Genomic DNA, 24,258 nt, shown 5'->3' with positions numbered 1-24,258 from the left:
AGATCCACCTAGCTTTTCAAATATCCATCTAATCTCAAGGTCTGTTTCTGAAAGTGAAAGGACACTGATGAGAGCCCAGAGACAAAAGGTCATTCATTAGTCATGTTCCCCAGAGGACAGTTCAGTATGGGGCAGCCTTCCAGGAACAAGGCTAGATCTGAATGAACTGAAACGTGAGGGAAGAGGTGGGGAAGGAGGCTGGCCTCTTTCTCCAAAGGAGGCTGATTGGATCATTCAGATTAAAGAGCTCTGGGGTTACCTGTGATACAGATTAGGGAAGGCATAGGGTTCCATTTGACTCAGGATTCCAAGGGTCATATTCCAAGGGCAGGATATTTCTACCACAGACTAAATTGTGGCAGATAACAAACTGTTATCATATGACTGGTTTGACTAGCACCCAGGTTGAATCTCATGAAGGTCCTTTTTAGTCTTCTTTAATCACAAAAATGGGCAAAGGTATCCTAAAATCACGTTCTGCCTCCTCATTTCTCTCCTGCCATTTCATAATGGGTATAATTCCCATGTGTATAAAGATTCCTAGATGGCGTGACTTGGGTATGGCATTTAAATTTTCTGTGGCTCAATTTTCTCATCTGTAAAATAAGATCATAAAACCACCTTGGGATACCTGGCTGGTTCAGTGGGTAGAGCATGCTACTCTTGATCTCTGGGTTGTGAGTTCAAATTCCACATTAGGCGTGGAGCCTACTCAAAATATTAAAATAAAAAAAATAAAAAAATAAAATAAAATAAAATAAAATAAAATAAAATAAAATAAAATAAAACCTCCTCATCCAGTGGATGTAAGAATTAACTAGATTACTGAAAAGTCTGGAATAGTGTGTACTCAGAACTTCTAACTGATTCAGATTCTGAATGTAAACAACCAATTCAAGACAATTTATTAGTGCTCTTAAAAAGCTAGTCACTGATTGTTCTGTGTTTACTCATTCATTTACTCTTCTCTCCATTGCTAGTAACTAAGACCTCTTCGAGAAACCATCAGAAACAAACAGGGCGAAAGGATAGGTGGAAGAAGGTAATGATGGTGAAGGCCATCCGACGTATTAACTGGTCTCTCTTCTGACTACCATAAAGACAGGTCAGTGCAGGCTGGTTCACACATCCCAGGGTTTCCTGGGCGGGAGAGGGTCTGAACGGTGGTGTGGGAATGTTCTTTCAGAAGAGGAAACTCAGCAAAGGGCTTTCATGCCGTCCTGTCAGTCTTGAGAAAGCAGGAATGTAACATGATTTCTTTTGTCTTGTGCTTGGAAACAAATGTTCCTTTGCCTATCTTCTCTAGGTTTAATTAGTCTTCTGTCTTTCTCAGAAATCAGCCTGTTCATTTGCAAATGGCAGACATCAGAAAGGCTAGTGACTATGAGTGTAGGTGTTGGGGGGGAAGGAGGCTGAAGTGTTTATTTTCAAAGCCACAGGGGTCCCCATTTGAAAAAGCACCCAGCTTATCTCAATGTTTTTGTTTGTATGATTTTGAATTAAAAGGTTGGAGCAATTCATTTAGGAGATTAAGCTGTCTTTACAATGAGCCTAGCGGCCCTATTTATTCACTAGTATCCTTACGGTTTTTAAAAAAGGTTTTCTACTACGCTCTTCATTAGTGCAACAATTTTTAAAGATTCCTTGAGTCTTTGATTTTTAATGCCAATTAATTTTACATTAAAATGATGTTCATTGCTGGTCGCCAATAAAAATCACAAACCATATGTATAATAACAGTTTAGGATTGACAGTTTTAGCAAATTAAATACAGGATGCCCAGTAAAATATCAATTTCAGAAAAACCATTAAATTTCAGTATAAGTATGTCCCCAAATCACAGGGAAATCATGGTGCATTCTTATATTTAAAAAGTATTTGTTATTTACCTAAAATTCAAATTTAACTAGACGCTGTATATTTTATCTGGCAACCCTACCAGGTTTTCATGGAAATTGTACAAGCTCCACAAATGCCAAGTGGAAACTAGGAGAAACTCCATTTCATTACTTTATTATTATACTTAAACTCGCTTCTTGCAGAGCTCAACTTCATCAGTCAGAATAATACTCCCCAGTATGCGAACAAATAAACGGATACCTTGGGAAATCAAGTGAATTGTGACTACAGGATGGGACTGAGTTCTAACCACCAAAGGCCATTCATTTATGGTAATTTTCTCATTGTGAAAAAGTGAACCACAAAAGGGACAACTGGTATCTTTAGCTAAATTAGAACTTAATGTCATGAACTACTACATTTAAATGCCAATGTCATCTTTCATTCATGTTACAAAGCAAACATCCTAAGCAGAGAGAGGCTGAAACACCCCAGCGCCCATCCTAAAGTTGAAGAGGCCTTTGAAACAATAAATGAGTGATTTCTCCACACTAAACATTTGCTTGTGACAGTAAACAAAAAGCAAGCTGAATTTTATATAGCACAATCATTTTCGTGTATCTGTTGATGCAGTTAAAAGAAGAGAGCAATTACTGAATTTTTTCTTTCAATTAAAATTATAATTATTGCCCTTGACTCAAATCTTAGCAAATACTCTCAAATATAATTACATCTATGTTGTATATGATTAAATTCTTCCTTATTGCTCTCCACCCTTACAAATATGCGAAAAGATCTGTGTGACACCTTCCTCTACCCCAGGAATTTATTGTAATATTTACAGTAATTAATTCCTAAAACCCGAGTTAATAAAATGTGATAATGAACTAATAAACCTAACTGTGCATAGCTTATAGAGTCAATTTCATTACCCTAAAGCCACATCTAATATTTAGGAAGAAAGATTTTTTTTTTGCAGACCTCAAATCGCCTTAATTTTTCTTTCCTTTTTGTCTTTCTTTTTAAAATAGGCACCTTCTTGACAAAGGAAAAAAGGAAAGGAGATGTCAAATGAAAAGCTCAAATTAACCTTCAAATATCTAATCAAGAAATCCCTATTTGCCACTTAAACAAGATATTAGAAAAATCTTGCTAGGACTTAATTTTGAAATCAGCTCGCGTTGGAGGTAAGTCTTGCTAACACTTGAAATTGCTAAGAAATGCCACCAAAAGCCGCCACTTGACCCAGAATTCCTCTCCAAGAAAAACTAGCCATAACTACATGTGGGACCTTGTATGAGAAACTGCCAGAATGTCAACTTCATTTGCAGTGGCCCCATATGGCCTGATCGCTCTCCCTGGCATGATAAATCACTGGCAGAATCCTTACCTTCCTACGTTTGATCTCTGCTCAGCAAGATGTGGTTTTGATGTGAAGAACTCCAGATCTCTTAGGTCAGAGACAAATAGCAGTGGCACTGACCTGCAAAGTGCTAAGTCTCTATTAGACTCAAGTGAAAAGCCATAGGCTTCTGACAAGCTCCCTCGCCACAGACTTTACTCGACCCACCGTGGTTTTCAAGAGCTCAGCCTGACAGAAGAGCTGCCGAGATGGCTGGGAGGAAATGCCAACAAACCTTTTCTTTCTACCACTATTACCTAGTATTAAAATCAATCTTCTCTAAGATTTGAAGAAGGAATTCTCTTGGGAGTCACTGGTCTGATTTCTAGTACTCTAAGTCTTTAACGAACACAATGTTTTTTTTAATTTCCGGTGGCTCTTTATGACACTGTGAAATCATTCATATATGAAGAATCATGAACAGATTTCTGTGGACTGCTTTCCGGTAATTATAAGGAAATCCTTGGGAAAATATTTTAAACATTGCTTCGAGTGAAAATTTGGGGTCCAAGAATAGGGGTTTGCAAATAGACGTACAAACAAGTTCAGTATTTTCCTTCTGATCCTCATAATCCCAGGTCCGGGCCCAGGAAATGAAAGAATTCTGAAGGGTCAGGGTGGGGTAAGGAACTCTTACAGCTCTTTTCCTCCAGTTCTTTTCATAAGTAGGTGGATTAATAATACACATCTCATTCTACCCTATGATTTTATAAGTAATAAAACTGATGTCCAAGGAATTTAAGTAACTAACCCAGTATCACAAAGCATTTTCCTATTCCCAGAGCCTAATATAGAAGAGAGTACTCAATAAGCTATCCAGTAATCTGTTATTTGTTAATTCCATGAATCTTTATCATGTGCCTACGTATACAAGGAACTGTTAAAAAGCATACATTAGTGGCAGAATTGGGCTCATTCTGCTTCCTTGTTCATTACTCCACAATGCACCCTAAAGATCTTCTGTTTCAAAGAAAGGGGTAGGTGAGTGGGACTGAAGGAGGGAAGTTTTTCAACCTAAAGTATGTGTGTGTGTGTACATGCGCGCGCGTGTGTATATATATGTATGTTGCTCTCACTAGAAAGTTATTCATTTCAAAACACTTTACCTGGAATTCACTTTCTAGCTGTGGTATTTTGTCTATTAGTCACCATGCAAATGAAATCACAATTTTATTTTCTAGTACTCATTCACTTATTAATTCACTCAAACACAAAAATATGTGAACCACACTTTGTGTCAAGACCACCATGATAACCAGCTTTTATGAAGATTCAAATCCAGGAAGGAAACTAGTCTACACATCAAGCAAAAACTGGATCCCTTACTTTGGCATTGTCAAATACACAAGTTATTTAACAGTAATAATAAAAATGAAGATCTGAAACAAGCCTTAAAAAACCACATTTGAAAGACTTCTTGCAACAAGTTCAGAAGCTATTTGTTATTGTAAAAATAACTACACACTCATTCCAAGAATGGTAAGACTAAAATTAGTATAAAACTTTAGTTGGCTGAAGTGATGAAGAACGCTGAGAAAGCAGTGCGCTATCACTTTAACAGCTGCATTATCTCAATAGCCGCCCCCTTTACACCACTCACAATTAGAGACACTCATAAATAAGCCCCTCATTAGCTCTCTGGAGAACGAAGTTGGTGACTCTGCAAGTGTTCATTCAAAGCAGAATGTTTGGTTTATTTTTTAGCTAAATGTAGTTTATGTACCCGTGTTTGTACGTGCACGTCTGTTACTAAGTGTTGAGCAGTAATCTCTCTCCTTAAGTCAGATCATCAAGAGTTCCAAAAATCACTGTTTAGTGTACTTCTTTTCCAAGCCTTCTCTTTTTCTCTGTTGGAATTCCTGGTAACGATACCAGAATGTGGGCAAACCTCATTAGTCTCCCTGCTGTTTACAAGACAGGATTTATGCTCAATGTGCTGAACACAAGGACACACATCACTAAATGGCTCCAACTACCACCCAGGCTCTAATCTGAGAAATTTTTCACTCAGTACAAATACCTATCGGCACGGAGGAACACGGAAGAGCAATTACGGCCAACACATGTAGTCTTTTAAGAGTACACCAATAAATACCCATTTGTGAAGGTTAATTTAATGCAACCCAGGCTGTTATCTGGAATAGTGTGTGTCACCAATTCAATCCATTAAGTAATTACTAAATTCTCAGGAGGGCTCACAGAAGTCAAATGTGGTTATTCCAGGTTCATTGCTTCTGGTGTCCCCGAGGACCATTCGGGCCAACAGCTGGAAGAGCTGACTACAAAGGTTCCCAGGCATAACTAGACATTTTACGAAAACAGGTAAATGAATCTGACCAAGGAATGAGGGTCATCAAAGGCTTGCCTGACAGAAATACTTAGGGAGGCAGAAGACAAGCAGAAGAAAAGAGAAAAAGATGGAAAAGGTGAGAAGGGGTAACTCTGAGAAGTAGAGGAGAAAGGGAAACGCGTTCTCTCTAAAAGTGAAGACAGAGAAATCGGAAGACTACTGGGTTTGGCTTAAAGGAGACAACCTGTCAGGAGATTCTTTAGATGGGATTTTTGAGCCATTTACGATAAAACATTAATCGTGCATTCCAACCACCACCCTCTGGGCACTGAAGTTCTGTTACAGTATAAACACTGCATGAATTTCTGGGGTCTACTGTCTATTTCTCTATTCTGCATCCCCGCTGAGGCTACATACAATTGACAAATCTAATCGGAGTAAGATTCAAGTTGGAAGCTTTAAGTGGAAATGATTGCCCATAAAAGGCAAGGTGGAACACATCCACCTAAGTCGTTCTGGCAAGTGTCTCTACCACATAGGTTATAGTCAAGTTACACAAAATGATGGCCCATGGAAAGACAAAAAGCATTTGGAGCGCCTGAGTGGCTTAGTCGGATAAAGCATCCAACTTCGGCTCAGGTCATGATCTCACGGTTCATGCGTTTGAGCCCCACGTCGGGCTCTGTGCTGACAGCTCAGAGCCTGGAGCCTGGCTTCAAATTCTGTATCTCTGTCTGTGTCTGCCCCTCCCCCACTTGCATACCGCTCTCTCTCAAAAAATAAATAAACATTAAAAAAATAAAATAAATAAAGAGGAAGCATTAGAAAGCATATGAAATATATTCGTTTTCAACAGTCTCATCCGTACTCACTGCCAAGTAAATCTGAAGAACCATAACAAAGAAAAGCACTTTTTGAACTGAAAAAAAAAATACAAATAAGCAAGTGTTATTAAGGGCAGTATATAACTGCCCAACCAGTGGGAATCCAAAAACACAGTTCTTTACCACAGCCTGAAGAATCACACCTAAGTATTGATTATATCAATTCTCTGTTTTTCTTTTTTTTTAATGAACACTTTCACTTTTATGTCAAGTTGAAATTGTTACTAATGGTAGCTCCCATACCTACTGTGACTAAGTTGGGGATCCACAGTCATAGAACTGGGCTTGGGATTATCCTATACAACACTCAGCAGAGCATTAGGCTGAGTTCAAATTTTACTGTCTTTGTCGTCGTGGTTCTTAAGCTTGTTACTGTTGTTATGAACAGAGAAGGAAGAGAGCCAAGTCTTGGAATTGAAACCTACTAACTCTTGAGCCTGAAAAATTTGTTTAACTTTAATATGCTTGACTTTCTCACTTACATAGTGGGAATATTAATATAGTATCGGTATCATAGGTTGTTGCAATTATTAAATGTAATCATATGGGAAAAGCACTCTGGAAATTATACTATTAATAATAAAAGGAACTATCAGTAGCCAGTAATGATAATAAAATCTAACAAGTATTCATTCAACAAACATTTCCTAAGCATTTCACTATAAGGCATTGAGCTAGATGCTTCAGAAATACTAAGATGAATAAGAGTTTATAATCTAATACAGTGTAGGAGCAGGGAGTTACACCAAAAAATATAAGCATACAAGGCTAAAACTGTACCATTCAGGAGTAGTGTAAACAAGTAATATGGGCATTCAGAGAATGTAGGCTCATCCCCTCAAAGTAAGTGTGGGACCGACAATGTCAGGTACTATGTAACCAAAAGGCACAAGAGGGCTAGCTCCAGTTTTAAGATTGGAGAATTTCATTCCTCCTCAGGTAGCTTCTTTAGAGTTAGAGATCAATAACTTAGAAATCCAAACACAAAAGTGAATGTGTAACACCAGCTTTGAGTTTAAAACACAATGAGTTAAAACATTAACGAAATATAAAGCAATGTTATTTTCAAGCCTGGTGCTAAGGAATGACTGAAATTCTCTAAGCTAACACAATGAAGCACAGTATGGAATTAGTCATTCAAGGGAAAGGTCCATCAGAAATTCTTTCTCACATTATGTTAGCTGTCATCCCTCCAGTTTTCTCCAGTCCTATAAACAAATAGCACACAGTGAACCTGGTAATGCCCCTTCAAAAAATGAGTGGTGTGTGTGTAAGTGTGTGTGTGAGGGGAGGGGAACAACAATAACCAACATTTGAGCACTTCTTCTGTTCTAGGGAGTATAAGAAAGGTAGGGAAGTAACTCTTGACATGGAAAACTTACAATGATCATATCTCATTTTATACAATGACTCCTTAAAGGTAGGTTTACAGAATGCCCTACTGTTGTTAGTTTAGGGAAACCAACAAGTACTAAAATCATCCACCAAAGTAGGACTAATTTCTGATATTTTCCCATTACAGAGAAGATCAGGCTTAGAGAAAAACCACACATTCTGAACCTCCTAATATTATTCCAGAATTGCACAGAATATAATTCTGAAAAATTCTTTACACATTAATATCATTTGCTTTTCTTATATGTTACATCATTTGTCCTTAAGATTTACCTGTGTCCTTATACATAAACAAATACAAATGGGATTAATTACAGGTAGATTAAGGCACAAATGAGAAAGGTAAATTTTTTAATAATAAAAGTAAACTTCAGAAGACTATGTAAAAGAATACCTTGAAAAACTTGGAATAAGAATGGATTTCTTTAAAAAAGACACCAAAAGCACTAACCATAAAGAAAAGATACAAATATTCCTCAGAGTTCCTGGGTGCCTCAGTCGGTTACGTGTCCGACTTCGGCTCAGGTCATGATCTCACAGTTCGTGAGTTCGAGCCTCCTGTTGGGGCTGCACTAACAGTGCAGAGCCTGCTTGGGATTCTCTCTCTCTCTCTCTCTCTGCCCCTCCCCTGTGTGTGTGTGTGTGTGTGTGTGTGTGTGTGTGTGTGTGTGTAGGTGTGTGCTCTCTCAAGTTAAAGAAATAAACTAAAAAAAAAAAAAGAAATATTCCTATTTGCATTTAAAACTACATGACAATTACACTAAATAAGAGAAAGAAAAAGCACAAGGGGGCAGAAATTTTTCACACTGTATATAACTGTCAAAGAATTATAATCCCAAGTACATAATAAAAGGCTACAAATCATTAAAAAAAACATACATATGCAAACAGAAATGAGCAAATGATATACTAGCCAACTCACAAAGGAGGACAGCCAAATGGCCAATACACATATGAAAAGATACTCAACCTCACAAGAAATCAATGCAATGCAAATTCAAATAGCAATGAGATACCATTTCACACAGACTGGCAAAATTTCAGAAGTATGAGAACTCCGTATTTCTGAATGGAAGTGAGGTGACGATAGAGAGTAGCAGGTACTTTGATACCTGCTGGGGGTAGTGGCAACTAGTGTAACTGTGTTGGACAGAAATTTGGCAATCCCTAATTAAGATGCAGATCCACATACCCCTTAAGCCAGCAATAATATCACTTCTAAGCATACATCCTAGAAACGTCTCTCACCCAGGCAAGTAAGGAGATATGCTTAGGAACATTTAGTGCAACATCACTGTAATAGCAAAATGCTGGAAGTATCTTAAATGTCAATTAGAAGAATGAATGAAAAATTGTAATATATTCAAGGAATGGAATACTCTAACAATGAACGAATGACAATGTAAGCATTGCAAGTACATCCAGTAACACGGAGGAATCTTGAAAATAGCATGCTATGAAAACAAAGCAAACTGCAGCACAGTACCCTTTGTGTAAAAAAATTTAGCATGCAAAACAACAGTACATATTGTTTATGAGTACATGCAGGTGCATAGATACGAACACCTACGAACACCTATGAGGAAGATACATGCCTCTGAGGAAGGAAGGGGGAAGTAAAGAAGGGAATGGAGGAAAGCCACAGGTGGAGTTTCAATGCAGTATTTCTTTCAAAAAGAACAGAAGCAAATACTGCCAAATGTTAAGAGCTAACAAATCTGGGTATAGTTATACATGTTTGTGATATTATTGTCTGTAATTTTCTACAGGCTGAAACATTTCATTGTCAAGTATGTCCTACGAAACAGAGCTATTGGTCTGCAGAACCTGAAACATCTCTTTACCTTCTGAATACTCATGGTGCCTTCAGGACATTCATCTCAAGCATTTGCACCTTCTATTATGCACCATGTGTGTATGTTCTCACCCCATACCCAAGTGGGAATCCTCTCCAGCCTCTTCAGGGCAGGCCCCACGATCTATGTGGTGTTTCATGCCAGACAGTGACTAACAATGCTTTGTACACAAGCAGTCCTAAATAAATGTCAAATGAATAAACAAATTAATAAATTCAGACAAGCAAAAGGGTAGCTCTGGCTATAGTTAAAAATGACCTCGAAATAACAGAGTTAGATACCCTTCCCTGTGAAAATCAAGTTACATTGGTATGTTGGGGATCAGACTGTAAAATATAGATGAGCATTGCAAGTCACTAGTTTCAGGTTTTGCTAGGGAATTTAACCAGTCATACTGATTCCTGATCTCCCAAAAAAGGATTCAGTGTAAAAGTCAATTTCTACACCTAGGGAAGTAAGACTTTAAGTTATCCTCTGTAGATTTCTATAGATATTTCCTAATTTTATCTTATCAGGCAAGTTCTTATTTCCCCTTTCCCTTCCCACCCTCAACACTCCATCAATACACACACATCAGCCCAGAGATCTGGTGTGTGTATTGTTTGTGGGCACTGGGGAAAGAGGGAACCAGGTTACATCTGCCTGTTACTAGGTTTACTTAAAACCACAATATTTTGCAAGATCCACTTACCCGGAGGTAGATTCCATCATACGTGTGGGAAGAGCCACCCACTTATACCACTTTTTGTTTGACTAAGTTTAAGAAGTCCCTAAAAATGACCTGGGGCAAAAAAACAATCCCTAAGAGTCAGTGGACTTGAAATCAGAAGACATAGGCTAGAGGAATGAAAAGTATGTACAAGAAAATGTATAAAAATATAATCTTTAATTATTTGGAAATTTCCTCCTTATATTTTATAATCAATGAAGATTGGAAAGTGTTTGGGTACTCATGATATCCTAAATTCTTTGTAAATAAGAGACAGGTATGTCTAGTTTTTAACTGGACAAGAGGTTTCATCTTTCCAGAGATCTAGGAGTAAAGCAACTGTGACTCCGGCTCTCCAAAGGTCAGATTGTGATGAGGAAAGGAAACAGAGCAGATAACTGCTTCTGGAGGTACCAAGGCTGAGCTGAAGTGAGAAGAAAAGTTCTTTCTACAATAAAAATTAAAATGTTCACTCACAGACATTCTAATTTTTAACCACATTCTACAGAGGTCAATAACCCCCCGTGTTTAGCCCCAGGGAAATTTTGTTGAGAGCCTAGCAAAAGTCTAGGTGGTGAAGCATCCAATTATTATTCCAACTGGAATTTTCAAAGGCTGGAAGTATTTCCAAATCATGTGACACAACAGAGCTGTGCTGTAAATAAACTCACTGAGAGTTAAGATTTTGAAGGGAAACAATGTAAACCTGGCTTCATCTTTTTTATTTTTTTAATGTTTATTTTTGAGAGAGAGACAGAGACAGAGTGCAAGTGGGGGAGGGGCAGAGAGAGAGGGAGACACAGAATCTGAAGCAGGCTCCAGGTTCTGAGCTGTCAGCACAGAGCCTGACGTGGGGTTAGAATTCACAAACTATGAGATCATGACCTGAGCTGAAGTCAGACCCCTACTCAACTGAGCCACCTAGGTGCCCCTTTAATTTTTTTTAATGTTTATTTTGAGAGAGAGAGAGATAGAGAGGGAGAGAGTGAGCGCACGTGTGTGCATGGGGGGGGGGGCAGAGAAAGAGGGGGACACAGAGTCTGAAGCAGGCTCCAGGCTCTGAGCTGTCAGCACAGAGCCTGACTCAGGGCTCAAACCCACGAACCATGAGATCATGACCAGAGCTGAAGATGGACACTTAACCCACTGGGTCACTCAGGTGCCCCAAACATAGCTTCATCTTAAAGGCCAACAAACAAGCAATGGAGAAATGCCAGAGGTAAGAAATCCCTAATTTGGATAATCTCATATATCTGAAAGGTAAAATGGAATGGAGCTCAAAGATAGATCTGAAAAAGCAATTAAAAATTATCCAAAGTCGGGGCGCCTGGGTGGCTCAGTCGGTTAAGCGGCCGACTTCGACTCAGGTCATGATCTCGCGGTCCGTGAGTTCGAGCCCCGCGTCGGGCTCTGTGCTGACAGCTCGGAGCCTGGAGCCTGTTTCAGATTCTCTGTCTCCCTCTCTCTGACCCTCCCCTGTTCATGCTCTGTCTCTCTGTGTCTCAAAAATAAATAAACGTTAAAAAAAATTTTTTTAAAAAATTATCCAAAGTGACATTATGGCAATCACTTCTATATGCATCAGATTTGGTGTTTGAGGGGAAATGACTGGTTTTGAAATGATTTGTTGCAGCAAATAAAGAAATTAATGAAATGCTAGAAGGGCTTTCAAAATAGTCACTGCATTTCACTTTCTGGAAGCTGCCAAACTGGGCAGTCAGAACCAATGAAAAGTCTCTTTAGCTTTAAATTATAGGAACAAAGATACCTTCCCATTTCTAAAAGGTATATATACTATCTGAGAATGTACTCAAATGCTGCCATACCTCCCAGATTTATGTGCCAAAGACTTGGCAACACCTTTGCCCAAACTACTTAAAATGCCAGAAACGGTTGTCTGCCATCTGACAATTAGGGCAAGCCACCTGGGTGTACTGAGGCATATTAATGCCAGATTTCGCCACAGTGTCAGATATCTAATTTGATTCTTTAAAAACCGGCTGGGAAATTGTTTGATTTAGTGACTTTTAGTAAAGAGAAGACCTTAGTAGAGAAACCGCCCAGGGATCTCATTTGATGGAAATGTAGGGAAAACATATAAGGGACCCACAGCTACCCAGAATATTAAACTCTCATGGCTAATTAAAATAGTAAACAATGGCCTGTCTTGTAAAAACCTTACTGACCATACAATTCTGATCTTTCTTAAAATGGGCCTGCATTTATTCGTAACTACAAATGTAAAAATGAAATGGAATTAGCTCTTGGCTAACTATCGTTATATGTACTTTCACACAGTTTTTCATTTAGCCCTCACAACAACCCCTAGTAAGTACATATATGACCAAGGTTTGAACAAAGACCTACTTTAACTCAGAGCCTTTCTTTTTCCAAATCAAGAACTTACAAACTTTTTGTAAAATATAGGCCATATAGTCTCGGTTGCAACTGCTAGACTCTAGCATTGCAGTCTAAAAGTAGCTCCAGACAATATATAACTGAATGGGTGTGTCTGTGTTCCAATAAAGTTTTATTTACAACATCACACAGATAGTCTGTAGTTTGTGGACTACCACAAGCTGTCACTGAGATAATTAAAGCAGACAAAAATATACACCAGTATTTCTATTTCATTATCCTACTGCGAAAGACTAGAGACAGAAGTGCATATGTTGGTATTTGAGATGTTTTTGGTCTGCTCATATTTGAGATGTATTTGATCACTGTGCTTGTGTAATGCAACAGAGAACTTATATTATGCATGCCTGGCTTCTCTTAAGCCTTGCTGCAAGGAAATCAGACCTCACACACAGAACAGGCTTCTCAGAGTATCTTCTACCCTCAAATAGAAAATCTATTATTCCTCATTTTATAGAAATAGACGACAGAATTGCCTCAGCAAATGATGATTCCATATGGTAGCAGAATCCTGTACAGAAGGCATCAGGGCAGGACTCCAAGAGAATTATCTATTTCAAGCCCTACAATAAAGTTGTTTAGCAATACAGTTCTTTTGCAAATCTGAGGTTCCTATAAACATGAGGTGTTATTCATAATTTATGATAAAAACAATCTTGATTAGAGATTTGGAAACAATTAGACCCACACCGTGTTTTAAGAAATAATCTCTGCAAGGCACCTGGGTGGATCAGTTGTTAAGCATCCAATGGCTCAGGTCACGATCTCACAGTTCATAGGTTCGAGCCTCAAGTCTGAGCTGTCAGCTCAGAGCCTGGAGCCTGCTTCAGATTCTGTCTCCCAGTTTCTCTCTGCCCCTGCCCCGCTTGAGTGCTTGCGTGCTCTCTCTCATTTAAAAAAAAAAAAAAAAAAAATCTCTGAAATAGGCAAGAATCTGATTTTAAAAAAAAGTAGAACATATGGGGCGCCTGGGTGGCGCAGTCGGTTAAGCGTCCGACTTCAGCCAGGTCACGATCTCGCGTTCCGTGAGTTCGAGCCCCACGTCAAGGCTCTGGGCTGATGGCTCAGAGCCTGGAGCCTGTTTCCGATTCTGTGTCTCCCTCTCTCTCTGCCCCTCGCCCGTTCATGCTCTGTCTCTCTCTCTGTCCCAAAAATAAATAAACGTTGAAAAAAAAAATTAAAAAAAAAAAAAGTAGAACATAAAAAGTAGTTAATTTAAAGTCAGGGAATCAAAAGCCACATGATGTAGCTTCTTCCTAAGAAGAGTAGACCAGCACATATTCTCCCCATGTTTGCAACAGAAAGAACACAAAAAAATAAAGATGTAAACTCTCTCTCTCTCTCTCAAAAAAAAAAAAAAAGTATGTTACTGTTAGGAAAAGCGAAGTGTATTATGGTCAGGAAAGATCCATCAGTTTTTTAAAAGTCAAGGCCAAGGTCTTTCTTATCAAGTATTTCTACTTCTTCCTATTCGCTCTCCTTCAAAAGGTTTTGCAAGGATCAGATATGGTACACGTTAAAGTGCTAGGTAAACTATTAGACCCTATAACCAATGTAAGTGGCATTATGTATTTTTTATCATTATTTGTTACTACATTGATCAACCGAACTACTGCCATGCTGACAATTTTTGGCGATCAATCTTTCTAATAAGATCCTAAGCTCCTGGAAGGGAGATGCCCAATTAGCTTAACAGGGAACACTGTTGTTAGGAATACTAACAACACTCAGTGGTCACCCAAACATCCTTTGGACAGAATTGAAATTGACAGCAGAAAATAGAAAATGTTCAATAATAAGATTTTAAATAAACAAATAAATAAGTAGAAGTTACCCAATGCACATTTGCTCTGATTTTCAGTTGTCTTTTATTTTTTCTCTTCTAGTTTAGTAGTTTAGTAGGTTAGTACTCCATTAATGTTCCTTTCTTCCCTCTGTTCTAGCTCCTCACAGAATCAGATGCTGGAAGAAAACACAACCCTTTATGTTACTGTCAATTATAGGCATAAACTGTCACTGAAAAAACGCTCAACACAGAGACAGCACAATGCCTCTGCGTGTGTGCACGTGTGTATAATGGGGATGTGGCAGTAGAAAGAAACTAGTAAAGACAGAAGAGACGACAGAGACAACAGACAAGGTAGGGGTGGGATAAAGACAGAAAGATTCCAAAGACCTTCTGGGAATCTGGAAGAAATCTCCCCTGCAGTTAAGGGCAGTCGGTAGTGCTAGCCTTAATTTTACAACGTGTGAACTCTGATAATATATTCAGCCATACAAAGTTTGAAAAACCAGACTGATGAAACAGAAACAACTCAGAAAAGTTTTAATTCATAGAAACACACCTAAAACCAATCAGATTCCTGCAATAGCTGGTAAGCAGTCTTCTGAGGATCCGAGCAGGAGAGTATACGCTGTCTTGGCCTTAAAGTGGTCACCTCGCTACTTCTTGTTGGTAAACTTAACGCTTTCTTGACTAATGCAGTCTTTTCTTTAAAACAACAACAACAACAACAACAACAACAACAACAACAACACCCCCCCCATATTCCTTAATAAGGAATCATTTTTAAAACCTGGGATCTAGATTGCTGCATTAAGGAAATAAAACTAGATCTATACCAATGATGGTATTGCCACTGATCATTAGTCTAAATCGGGTACTGGAACTTCAGACAAGTAGGCTTATTTTAAGAACTAAATGTAAAATCACTACAAGAGCACAAGTTAAGCCCTTTCAGTATCTATGGGGACTGAACTGTAATTCTGGAGTATTTTCACTGGACCTTTGACAGACAAAGATGTAAGTTTTATTTCTAATAATCTCCCCCACTTCCCCCTTCATAAAAAATGAAAAATACATAAGATCATAGATCTTAAATGCAAGATCATAAATGCGAAGTTTTCTAAATGCATGCAACTTGAAATTCTCATAATCTGACATTTACACGTAGGCAGTGGCTTTATGTTGGTCCCCAAATCACATTTACAAATCTTATCGTGATACCCTTAAAGATGCATTCGTTCAACAAGGCAAAAATGATGAAGGATCCATCTTGTTTATCCTGCACGGCTTTGTGACACAAACATGGGATTTGTTTCCTATGTGTTCTTCAACAAGCCCTCCAGCATAGTAGTTCTTTAACCATTACTCTTTCAAAAATCCCTCTCATGAATGTGGTACTACTGTTCTAAAGGACGAACTGTCATTCTACCTTGTTCATTCTTCTGCTTGAAATTACCAAGATAATATCCCTCACTTCTGATCATAAGTGAGTTTTTAAAAACCTTTCCATGGATCTTATTTTTCCTTTTAAGTAAAAAAACCATTAGCCTCAGCTACCAAAAGAACAGATTCTGCTCTTCACATTAAAAAAGCTGCTCACCAAAGACGCTTGTGTCAGAAAATTTAGAAGTCTCACTAAAAAGCTGGGGGGTGGGGAGTAAGCTGCTGGGAATCTTCACAGATACCTGATTTAACAAGGTTTTGTGAAAAGAGCTTGCCTTTAGATTAGCATTACTCAGTGTTTATGAGGGTTGTTTGTCAAGCCAAAAATAAGGCGCCTCCTCCCCACAAATTAAAAGAGTCAAGTTTCGATCCATTATTTCATTTCTGATTGTTTTTCTTTGCAATAAGTGGGAAAGTGGATACTGGATAAAAGTCTCCTCTGAGCTAAAAGACTCCACATTAAAGGCTTCATTTAGCTATAAATCAGTTGTCTTTCCTACTGGGGGAGAACAAGAGAAAAAGGGAGCGGGGGTAGCTGGAGAAAAAAGAGAACTGGAAGAGCTTCCAAATTAAATTCCGAAATACCTACTGCATACCTAAAACTCCTTTCCGGGGCTGTGAGGAAAATCCCAATGAAAAGCTAAGACTAAAATCGAACCTTCCAAAGTATGAGAGTAGGGTCCTGTCTCACAGGGAGATCCTGAATCTTAAGATCTTTAAAGAGGGGCTGGAGAGGTTAGCGACCCTCATAAAACAAAGCGTTTATGCTTTGTATTTCCCTGCTCGTTCCCAAACCCAGAGATGTGCCACGCACTGGCACTATTGTTATGCAAACAATGCCTAAATGGCTGTAACCACTAACGACCTCCCATTAAAATGGCTTTCAAAAATTTGTCACACCATCTAAAAAAGCTAACAGGTACATCAAATCCATCATGAATCGGGCACTTAGAACACGAATCACCTTGATTTGCATCCTAAAACTCAATGCAAGTAAAATTTCAAAATTCGGATATTTAAAAAATTTCTCTTTCAACCATTACGCCAGAACCAAACAATACACTTCTCAACAAATTTAGTTTATCCTGTAGTAAGAATGATGGAAAACAACTTTAACCGTATTGTGTGTCTGGGAAACGCGCTTTGGTTTATCGGGAACAATTTGGGGTAGAAATCAATTGAAAGTAATAGAAAAACAAGAGAACTGTAAAATGAGCTCCAAGGAACATGACATTAAATCCCATCTTTCTCCCCCCACCATGTTATAACTTTATAATCACCCCGTGTATCTAATCAATATATTTTTTTCCATGTGGAATTCGTAGAAAGTGAATTCAATTCCCATTAATGAAGGTAGCGCATGCGTATCCTTTTTTATATGGCCCAGCAACAAAACCTGCTTGGCAAACCCAAAATGTCAGGGTTCGTTATAAAAAATGATTTCTTTTCAGTCCGAGAGCGAGCCCGTTAATGCACACCAATTTCGAGAGTTTCTGCGTTGTCCAGAACTGCCACTGCCTACAAATGCCGAACGAAATGCCCAAGCCGGAGGCGCCGGGAGGCAGCGTCCAGGTTTCCGCGCGATGCGTTAAGGGCGGCCCGAGCTTCGCGCGCCCTGTCGGCCCCTCCCGAAAAGCCGCTCCGCACCGCGGGCTTCCGAGGACCGAGCGGGGACTAGCAGCCCAGCGGCCCCTGAAGGCGCAGGGCCTCTGGGAAAAGCGGCCGGGTTGCGTGGCCCACCTGGCGGGAACCCTTCTAACCCCCATGAGTCGAAGCGGTGCCGACGCCTCCCCCGCGACAGTCCGGACCCCGAGAATCGGATCAGGAGGCAGCGGCAGACGCGGCGTGGGTGAAGAGCCGTTGACCGCGACCCCCAGCGCCGCGTTCAGGTTGGGGTTGAGTCCCCGAGGCTTCCCGAGTCCCCGACAGGCTTTCGGAAGCCCTAATCCCGAGGACGGGGCGTCCCTCTGCTGCGCGGGGATGAGAGGCTGGCCCCGGACGCCCCGGCCCCTGACCCCGTCACGCCGCCCTACTCCCCTAACAGATCAGGGACAGGAAGGAAGGTTCTAGAAAGCCTCGGTGGACGGCAGGTCCTCGCCGGGCGCTTACCTTGGTGTACTTGATTTCGAGGTTGGGCGTGGGCGACGGCAAGAGGTGCAGGGACGCCATGAGGGCGGCGGGGTCGGCCTTCACCTCGCCGGGCATCTCGATCTTACTGGAAGTCATGGTGGCGGGCCGAGGTCTCGCTCGCCCGCGGCGTGGGCTGTGCGGGCTGTGCGCGCGGTCGGCGGGCCGGGGGCGCGCTCGCCTGTATATAGGCAGGTGTCAAGCTGGGGCTCTTCTTATTGGACGTGAGGGCCGAGGCGCGGGGGGCTGGTCCATCCTACCTAGGACGCCCGGGCGCAGCCCCGATTTACATAAAGCCCGCCGCCCGCGTTGCGCGATCCGTTCGCTCCGCGCCCACGGTCAAGTGCGCCTGGCGACTACCTCGGCCGCGGGGACAGGCCCAAGCCGCCGCCACCGCCGGCCTCGACGGCCAGAGCCCGAACCGCGCTGCGGCCGCTCGGGGCTCCGAGAGCGGGACCGGCCTCGCTCCGGTCCGGGCGGCGGCGGTGGGGGGCGCACCTTAGCGGATGTCGGGCGTGGGTCGTAACCCCAGGAGCCGCACCGGCGGGGGCTGACGCGGTGCGTTGGAGTTAGCTCTCGGAGCTCAAAGGGCGGCTCTTGGGGCGCCAAGCGGGCTCGGCAGAGGAGGGGGTGCGTCAGGGGCCCCTCCCTCTCGCGTCCCGGGGCCCTTCTCTCCCGGAGACCCCGGGGGCGCCCTCCGCTCTCTTTCTTCGGGCAGGTGGCCTAGCACACACCCACTCCCCTCAACGGAGCCGGAGGTGCACCGCGGCCGCAGGGTCCTGGTCAGGCAGTGATGAGTGCGAGTTCCTCGCCCCACACTTAAAATTAAGTATCCCCGCCAGGCAGTCGACTCCGCGCGGCCCTCGCCCAGCTTTTTCCGCCCAGCTGCTGCCCTCTGCCGGCCGGGACGGCCCCGGGCGGTCCGCGCTGCGCCCCAGGATGAGGGTGTCGGTCCTCTGAGGGAGTTGGCGTGTTTCCTTGGCCCCTCTGTCTTTCTTCTGGGATGCCCCCTTCTAGCCCTCGTTCTCCTCGCCCCCAAATAACTCAAGGATATACTTGTTTTGTTTTTCTGTTGTTTTTCACGCCAACAGGTGAATGTCCCTCCAGACATTGGGTTCCTCGCTCTACTGCCCCTTTGGGTTTGAGCTTCTGTATTTATACCCCTTTAATGTAGATGTTTACCTAGCTCCAACAGGCCTTCTTTTAGTTTGTGGGATCCTAGAGGTCAGCATATAGGTGTACGTCAAGAATCCAGAGATTCCATCCCAGAATGGGCTTTGGGCTACGTGGGCCAAATCTGGGCTTCAGATAAAAAGACCTTTATAGGTCATGTCTGCTCCTCGCTCCCAGTGCAAGCTTGACAGGGGCCTACTGATTCTTATCTTAAATGCCATTTTCAAAGCCCTTAGAACCTCATTTCTTTGGCTGTTAAGGGTCAGCCTGAAGAAATTTCCCCTTGGATACTTTTCCTAATTAAAAGTGCCTAACACTCAGTGCCTGAATGCTAACCAACAGTAGAAAATAGACAAAAATATTTCACTTTAGTATTAGGTCTATAGAAATAAATTCCAGCCTCTCAGAACCCAAAGTATCTACCCAAGTTTACGTGAGTGAATTACCTCAGCCTAAGCAATAGGTAGATCTCAATTCACAGAGGATCGCTATGGCCAAAAATTGTATTTTAGTTGACAGTATATCTTCGTGAGCTATAGTTTTTTTTTTTTTTTTTAGGCTTGGAGAGTTGGAGATACAATTGAGGAAATAAATAAATACATAAATAAATAAACGAAGTCCAGGAGTTAGTTGGAGAGAGGGGGAGAAGATACTAGCAAGGGGAATCAATGGTGCTTGTGGAACAATTCTGCAAACATGTTTTGCAAGGTGCCTTACTAGAGTTTGGGTTACAAACAAAATGGATAGCCTTTGCCATCAGTGAGCAGGAACCCTTCCCCACAGGGAGGTAGATCACTATGAGGGACTGTGGGAAAAAGTTACAACCGTATGATCTGGGACTCTACTAAGGAAGAGGTCAGCTCTCTGGGAATGCTGACCTTGGAGCTGGGCCTTAAAGGAAGAGGTGGAGAGCGCCTGGCTGGCTCAGTCAGTTGAGCATCCCACTCTTGATTTCGGTTCAGGTCATGATGTCACTGTTTGAAAGTTCAAGGCCCACTTCGGGCTCTGTGCTGACAGCACGGAGCCTGCTTGGGATTCTCTCTCTCCTTCTCTGTCTGTCCCTCCCCTACTCATGCTCTCTCTCTCTCTCTCTCATAAATAAATAAATAAATAAATAAATAAATAAATAAATAAATAAATAAGGTGGAGCTTCCTTCCACAGGGGAGGAGAGTACAGAATAGGTAGGAGGGTCCACAAGAGCAAAGGCATAAAAATTGGAGAATGCTTTGATGGGAGGTGGAGAGAGAGGCATCAATGTGGCTGGAGCAGCAGCAGATGAGGCTGGCAAGGCAGTTGACTCAAGGTTGTAAGGACCTTAATTCTTGAGATGCTAAGAAACCATCAAAAGAGGGGCACGTGGGTGGCTCAGTCAGTTAAGTGTCCGTCTTTGGCTCAGGTCATGATCTTGAGGTTCGTGGGTTCGAGCCCTGCATCAGGCTCTGTGCTGACAGCTCAGAGCCTGGAGCCTACTTTGGATACTGTGTCTCCCTCTCTCTCTGCCTCTCACCTGCTCGAGCGCTCTCTCGCTCTCTCTCTCTCTCTCTCTCTCTCAAAAACAAATACACATTTAAAAAAACCTCAAAAGATGTTGAGCATGAGAAAAGGGGAATCTGTATAATTTAAACAGATAAATGAATACTGTCAGGAAAGACTCACAAAGTAGAAATAGTTGAGGTATATTCTTCTCAAAGCATGAGACAGACTTGTTCATCCCTGAGGCATCTCTTGCTTGTGGACTCTAGTTCTAGCACTGTGGCTGGAAAAGCTCTCCCAGGGAAGAAACAGTATGATGGAAGTATTAGCATTAATTACACAGTGAGGTAGAGCAAGTAAATAGATCCCTCTTCCTGGAAATACATATCAAAACCACAATGAGATATCACCTTACAACTGTCAGAATGGCTAACATTAACAACTCAGGAAACAACAACAGATGTTGGTGAGGATGCAGAGAAAGAGGATCTCTTTTGCGTTGTTGGTGGGAATGCAAGCTGGTGCAGCCACTCTGGAAAACAGTATGGAGGCTCCTCAAAAAACTAAAAATAGGGGCGCCTGGGTGGCGCAGTCGGTTAAGCGTCCGACTTCAGCCAGGTCACGATCTCGCGGTCCGTGAGTTCGAGCCCCGCGTCGGGCTCCGGGCTGATGGCTCGGAGCCTGGAGCCTGTTTCCGATTCTGTGTCTCCCTCTCTCTGCCCCTCCCCCGTTCATGCTCTGTCTCTCTCTGTCCCAAAAATAAATAAACATTGAAAAAAAAAATTAAAAAAAAAAAAAAACTAAAAATAAAACTATCCTATGACCCAGCAATTGCACTACTAGGCATTTAGCCACGGGATACAGGTGTGCTGTTTTGAAGGGACACATGCACCCCCATGTTTATAGCAGCACTAGCAACAATAGCTAAAATATGGAAAGAACCCAAATGTCCATCGGTGGATGAGTGGATAAAGAAGATGTGGTATATATATATACAATGGAGTATTACTTGGGAATCAAAAAGAATGAAATCTTGCCATTTGCAACTGTGTGGCTGGAACTGGAGGGTATTATGCTTAGTGAAATTAGTCAAAGAAAGACAAATATCATATGACTTCACTCATATGAGGACTTTAAGAGACAAAACAGATGAACCTAAAGGAAGGGAAACAAAAATAATATAAAAACAGGGAGGGGGACAAAACAGAAGAGACTCTTAAATATGGGGAACAAACAGAGGGTTACTGGAGGGGGTGTGGGAGGGTGGAAGGGCTAAATGGGCAAGGGGCATTAAGGAATCTACTCCTGAAATCACTGTTGCACCAATTTGGATGTAAATTTTAAAAAATAAATTTAAAAAAATAAAAAAGAGATCCCTCTTCTCCAGGCAGGAAAGGGATCTTTAAGCTTTTCCTCATAAACAGTTCCAAAAGGTCTAGTGCATTTTTATCCAATTCAAGATGGGGGACAAGATTCAGCAGAAAAGAACAGTGAATTATAATTACTTTTTCAGCATACGTTTTCTTTGTTCCTGTTCGTAGGACTTACTCTGCTTTAACTCCCTTGTAAGGCTGCTTTAACCTCTCTTCTCACATTCTAAGTCTTCCCTTTTCTTCTCTTTCCTTCACTATCTTCTTATTTTCTCATTTTCTCTTTGGATTTCACAATGGTTAAAGTGGCGATCTTCCCCACCACTACCTTTTGATATCTAGCATTTTGAATTTCAGTCTTTTCCATGATTTGGTTAAGAAACATTTTTTCCCACCCTTATAATGTTTCCTTCTCCCACCCGCTCCCATCTGTAATTATTTATTGTTTAGGATACATGTTGTTTATAAAACCCCTTGCACAACGGAACACAGGCTACAGCATGATCTATTTCCTTGTGAAAACAATTTATTAGGCCTGGTGGAGCCAATATCCTGGAGTTGTAGAGGAGAAAAATAAATTCTTGCCTCATATTTCCTCACCTAAATAATAGAATGCAAAGTTGTAATTTTAAGGTATTTGCCTTATGTGAGCTTTGATTTTTTTTTTTTAAGGTATGAAACCAGAGCAATTTAGGATTTTTTTTTTTTTTTTTTGCAGTTATGCAGGAACAAATTGAAAAACATGCTTTAGAAAATCAGTGAAGGAAACCAAATGGAACACAAAGATTCCTCCCAACCAAGGAACACTTTTGGTTTTGACAATAACAATGTCCAGCTTGAACTTCGAGCTTCCACATTCAGGGGCTATCGCAGCCTCAGGTGGCCTTGCTTAATTGCCTTCCTGTTCCCATTACTAACCATGATGACAGCCTACCTTTTCTAACAGATATACTCGCATTTTAATTTATCTGCAAAAATAAATCACACATTATAGCATTTCTCTCTTCCGGGTTAATTGAATCAGTTCCTTAAATGTCTCTAAGTCTAATGATTTAAAAGGAGCACATTGTTTGAAATATTTTAAAAATTAGGGGCCTTGGGTTGTATGCAGAATGATCTCAGTGCTTATTTCAGATATAAGTGTTTCCTAATGATCTCATTCATCTCAAACGGGATATATGCTCAGCTACTTTATTTAAAATGTTTCCTGAAAACTCTAACAGGAAAGCTTAATGCAAAGTATATTTATAGAGAAATGGTATTTAATTTATTTAAAAAAATCTTCTAAAGAACTTTACATGTTTTTATCCAGAAATGCTTAATGAAGTATTTTAGACCCATTATAAATACTTCTGTAAAACAAATTCACTTATATTTTTATTTAACATGAATATTAACTTTTTATTTAGGATCTAAACACTCATTTAATTATCCTGTTCCTTCCAACATTTAGAAGAAAAGAGGCTGAGATTGTGGCATTTATTAACCATAAAAATTCTCTACATATTAAGTCCTTCATACCCCAGTGTGGCCTCTGGTCACTGTATTCTATGAAAAGGGGTATTTATGGTTGCAGGGATTAGATTCCTAATTGATTATGACTCCAAAAATAATATTTTGATACAAAACACACTTCTTTCCCTTTAAAATATATCCTCCACCTTTTGGGAGCCTCGAGAGACTATTTTAAAAGTGGAAACTAGATTCGTCTTTGTTGTAAAGCCCAGTTCTACCTCATATATGTTTTAGAGACTTCAATCTAGGGGCAGGGATGAGCTCAGCACTTTATCAATAATCAAACTTAACAGGCACAGGGAGAAATTAAAATCCCAGCTATGCAGCCTTCTCTGCAGGGCCGGAGGAAAAGGGCATTAGCGCCCTCTGCAGTTGATGGCATGTATGTGCAAATGAATGTGAAATGTCAAAAAGCAATAGTTTGGCTTTAGTGTATTTTATCTGCTACTGATGAGATATGTTTGGAGATGTTACAGTTTTAATTTGAATTAGGTTGGAGGGGGATGAATCTCAGAATGCAGAAAAATTTCAAGCTGCAGTTAATTTAGGAGAGGGACTTTCATTAAAAAAGCTTTTG

The 24,258-nt window shown here is 40.9% G+C and overlaps 1 protein-coding gene across 2 annotated transcripts in view; it reads right to left on the bottom strand.

Moving 5' to 3' along the window:
- The window catches only part of ALDH1A2 (aldehyde dehydrogenase 1 family member A2), a 99,464-nt gene extending 81,081 nt beyond the window's left edge, over window positions 1–18,383 (bottom strand). The window contains exon 1 of one of the 2 annotated variants that reach the window (XM_032593631.1): window positions 18,132–18,383. In XM_032593631.1, the coding sequence (XP_032449522.1) occupies window positions 18,132–18,248 (117 nt within the window). In that variant the 5' untranslated portion in view covers window positions 18,249–18,383. The remainder of the gene's footprint in view (window positions 1–18,131) is intronic. The other variant, XM_032593632.1, reaches the window with a different exon arrangement.
- Between the last annotated feature and the right edge of the window lie 5,875 nt (window positions 18,384–24,258).

Source organism: Lynx canadensis, chromosome B3, assembly GCF_007474595.2.
Source record: "Lynx canadensis isolate LIC74 chromosome B3, mLynCan4.pri.v2, whole genome shotgun sequence".
Classification (NCBI taxonomy): Eukaryota; Metazoa; Chordata; class Mammalia; order Carnivora; family Felidae; genus Lynx; species Lynx canadensis.
Note: the sequence above shows the minus strand (reverse complement) of the source record. Positions and strands in the feature narration are given on the sequence as shown.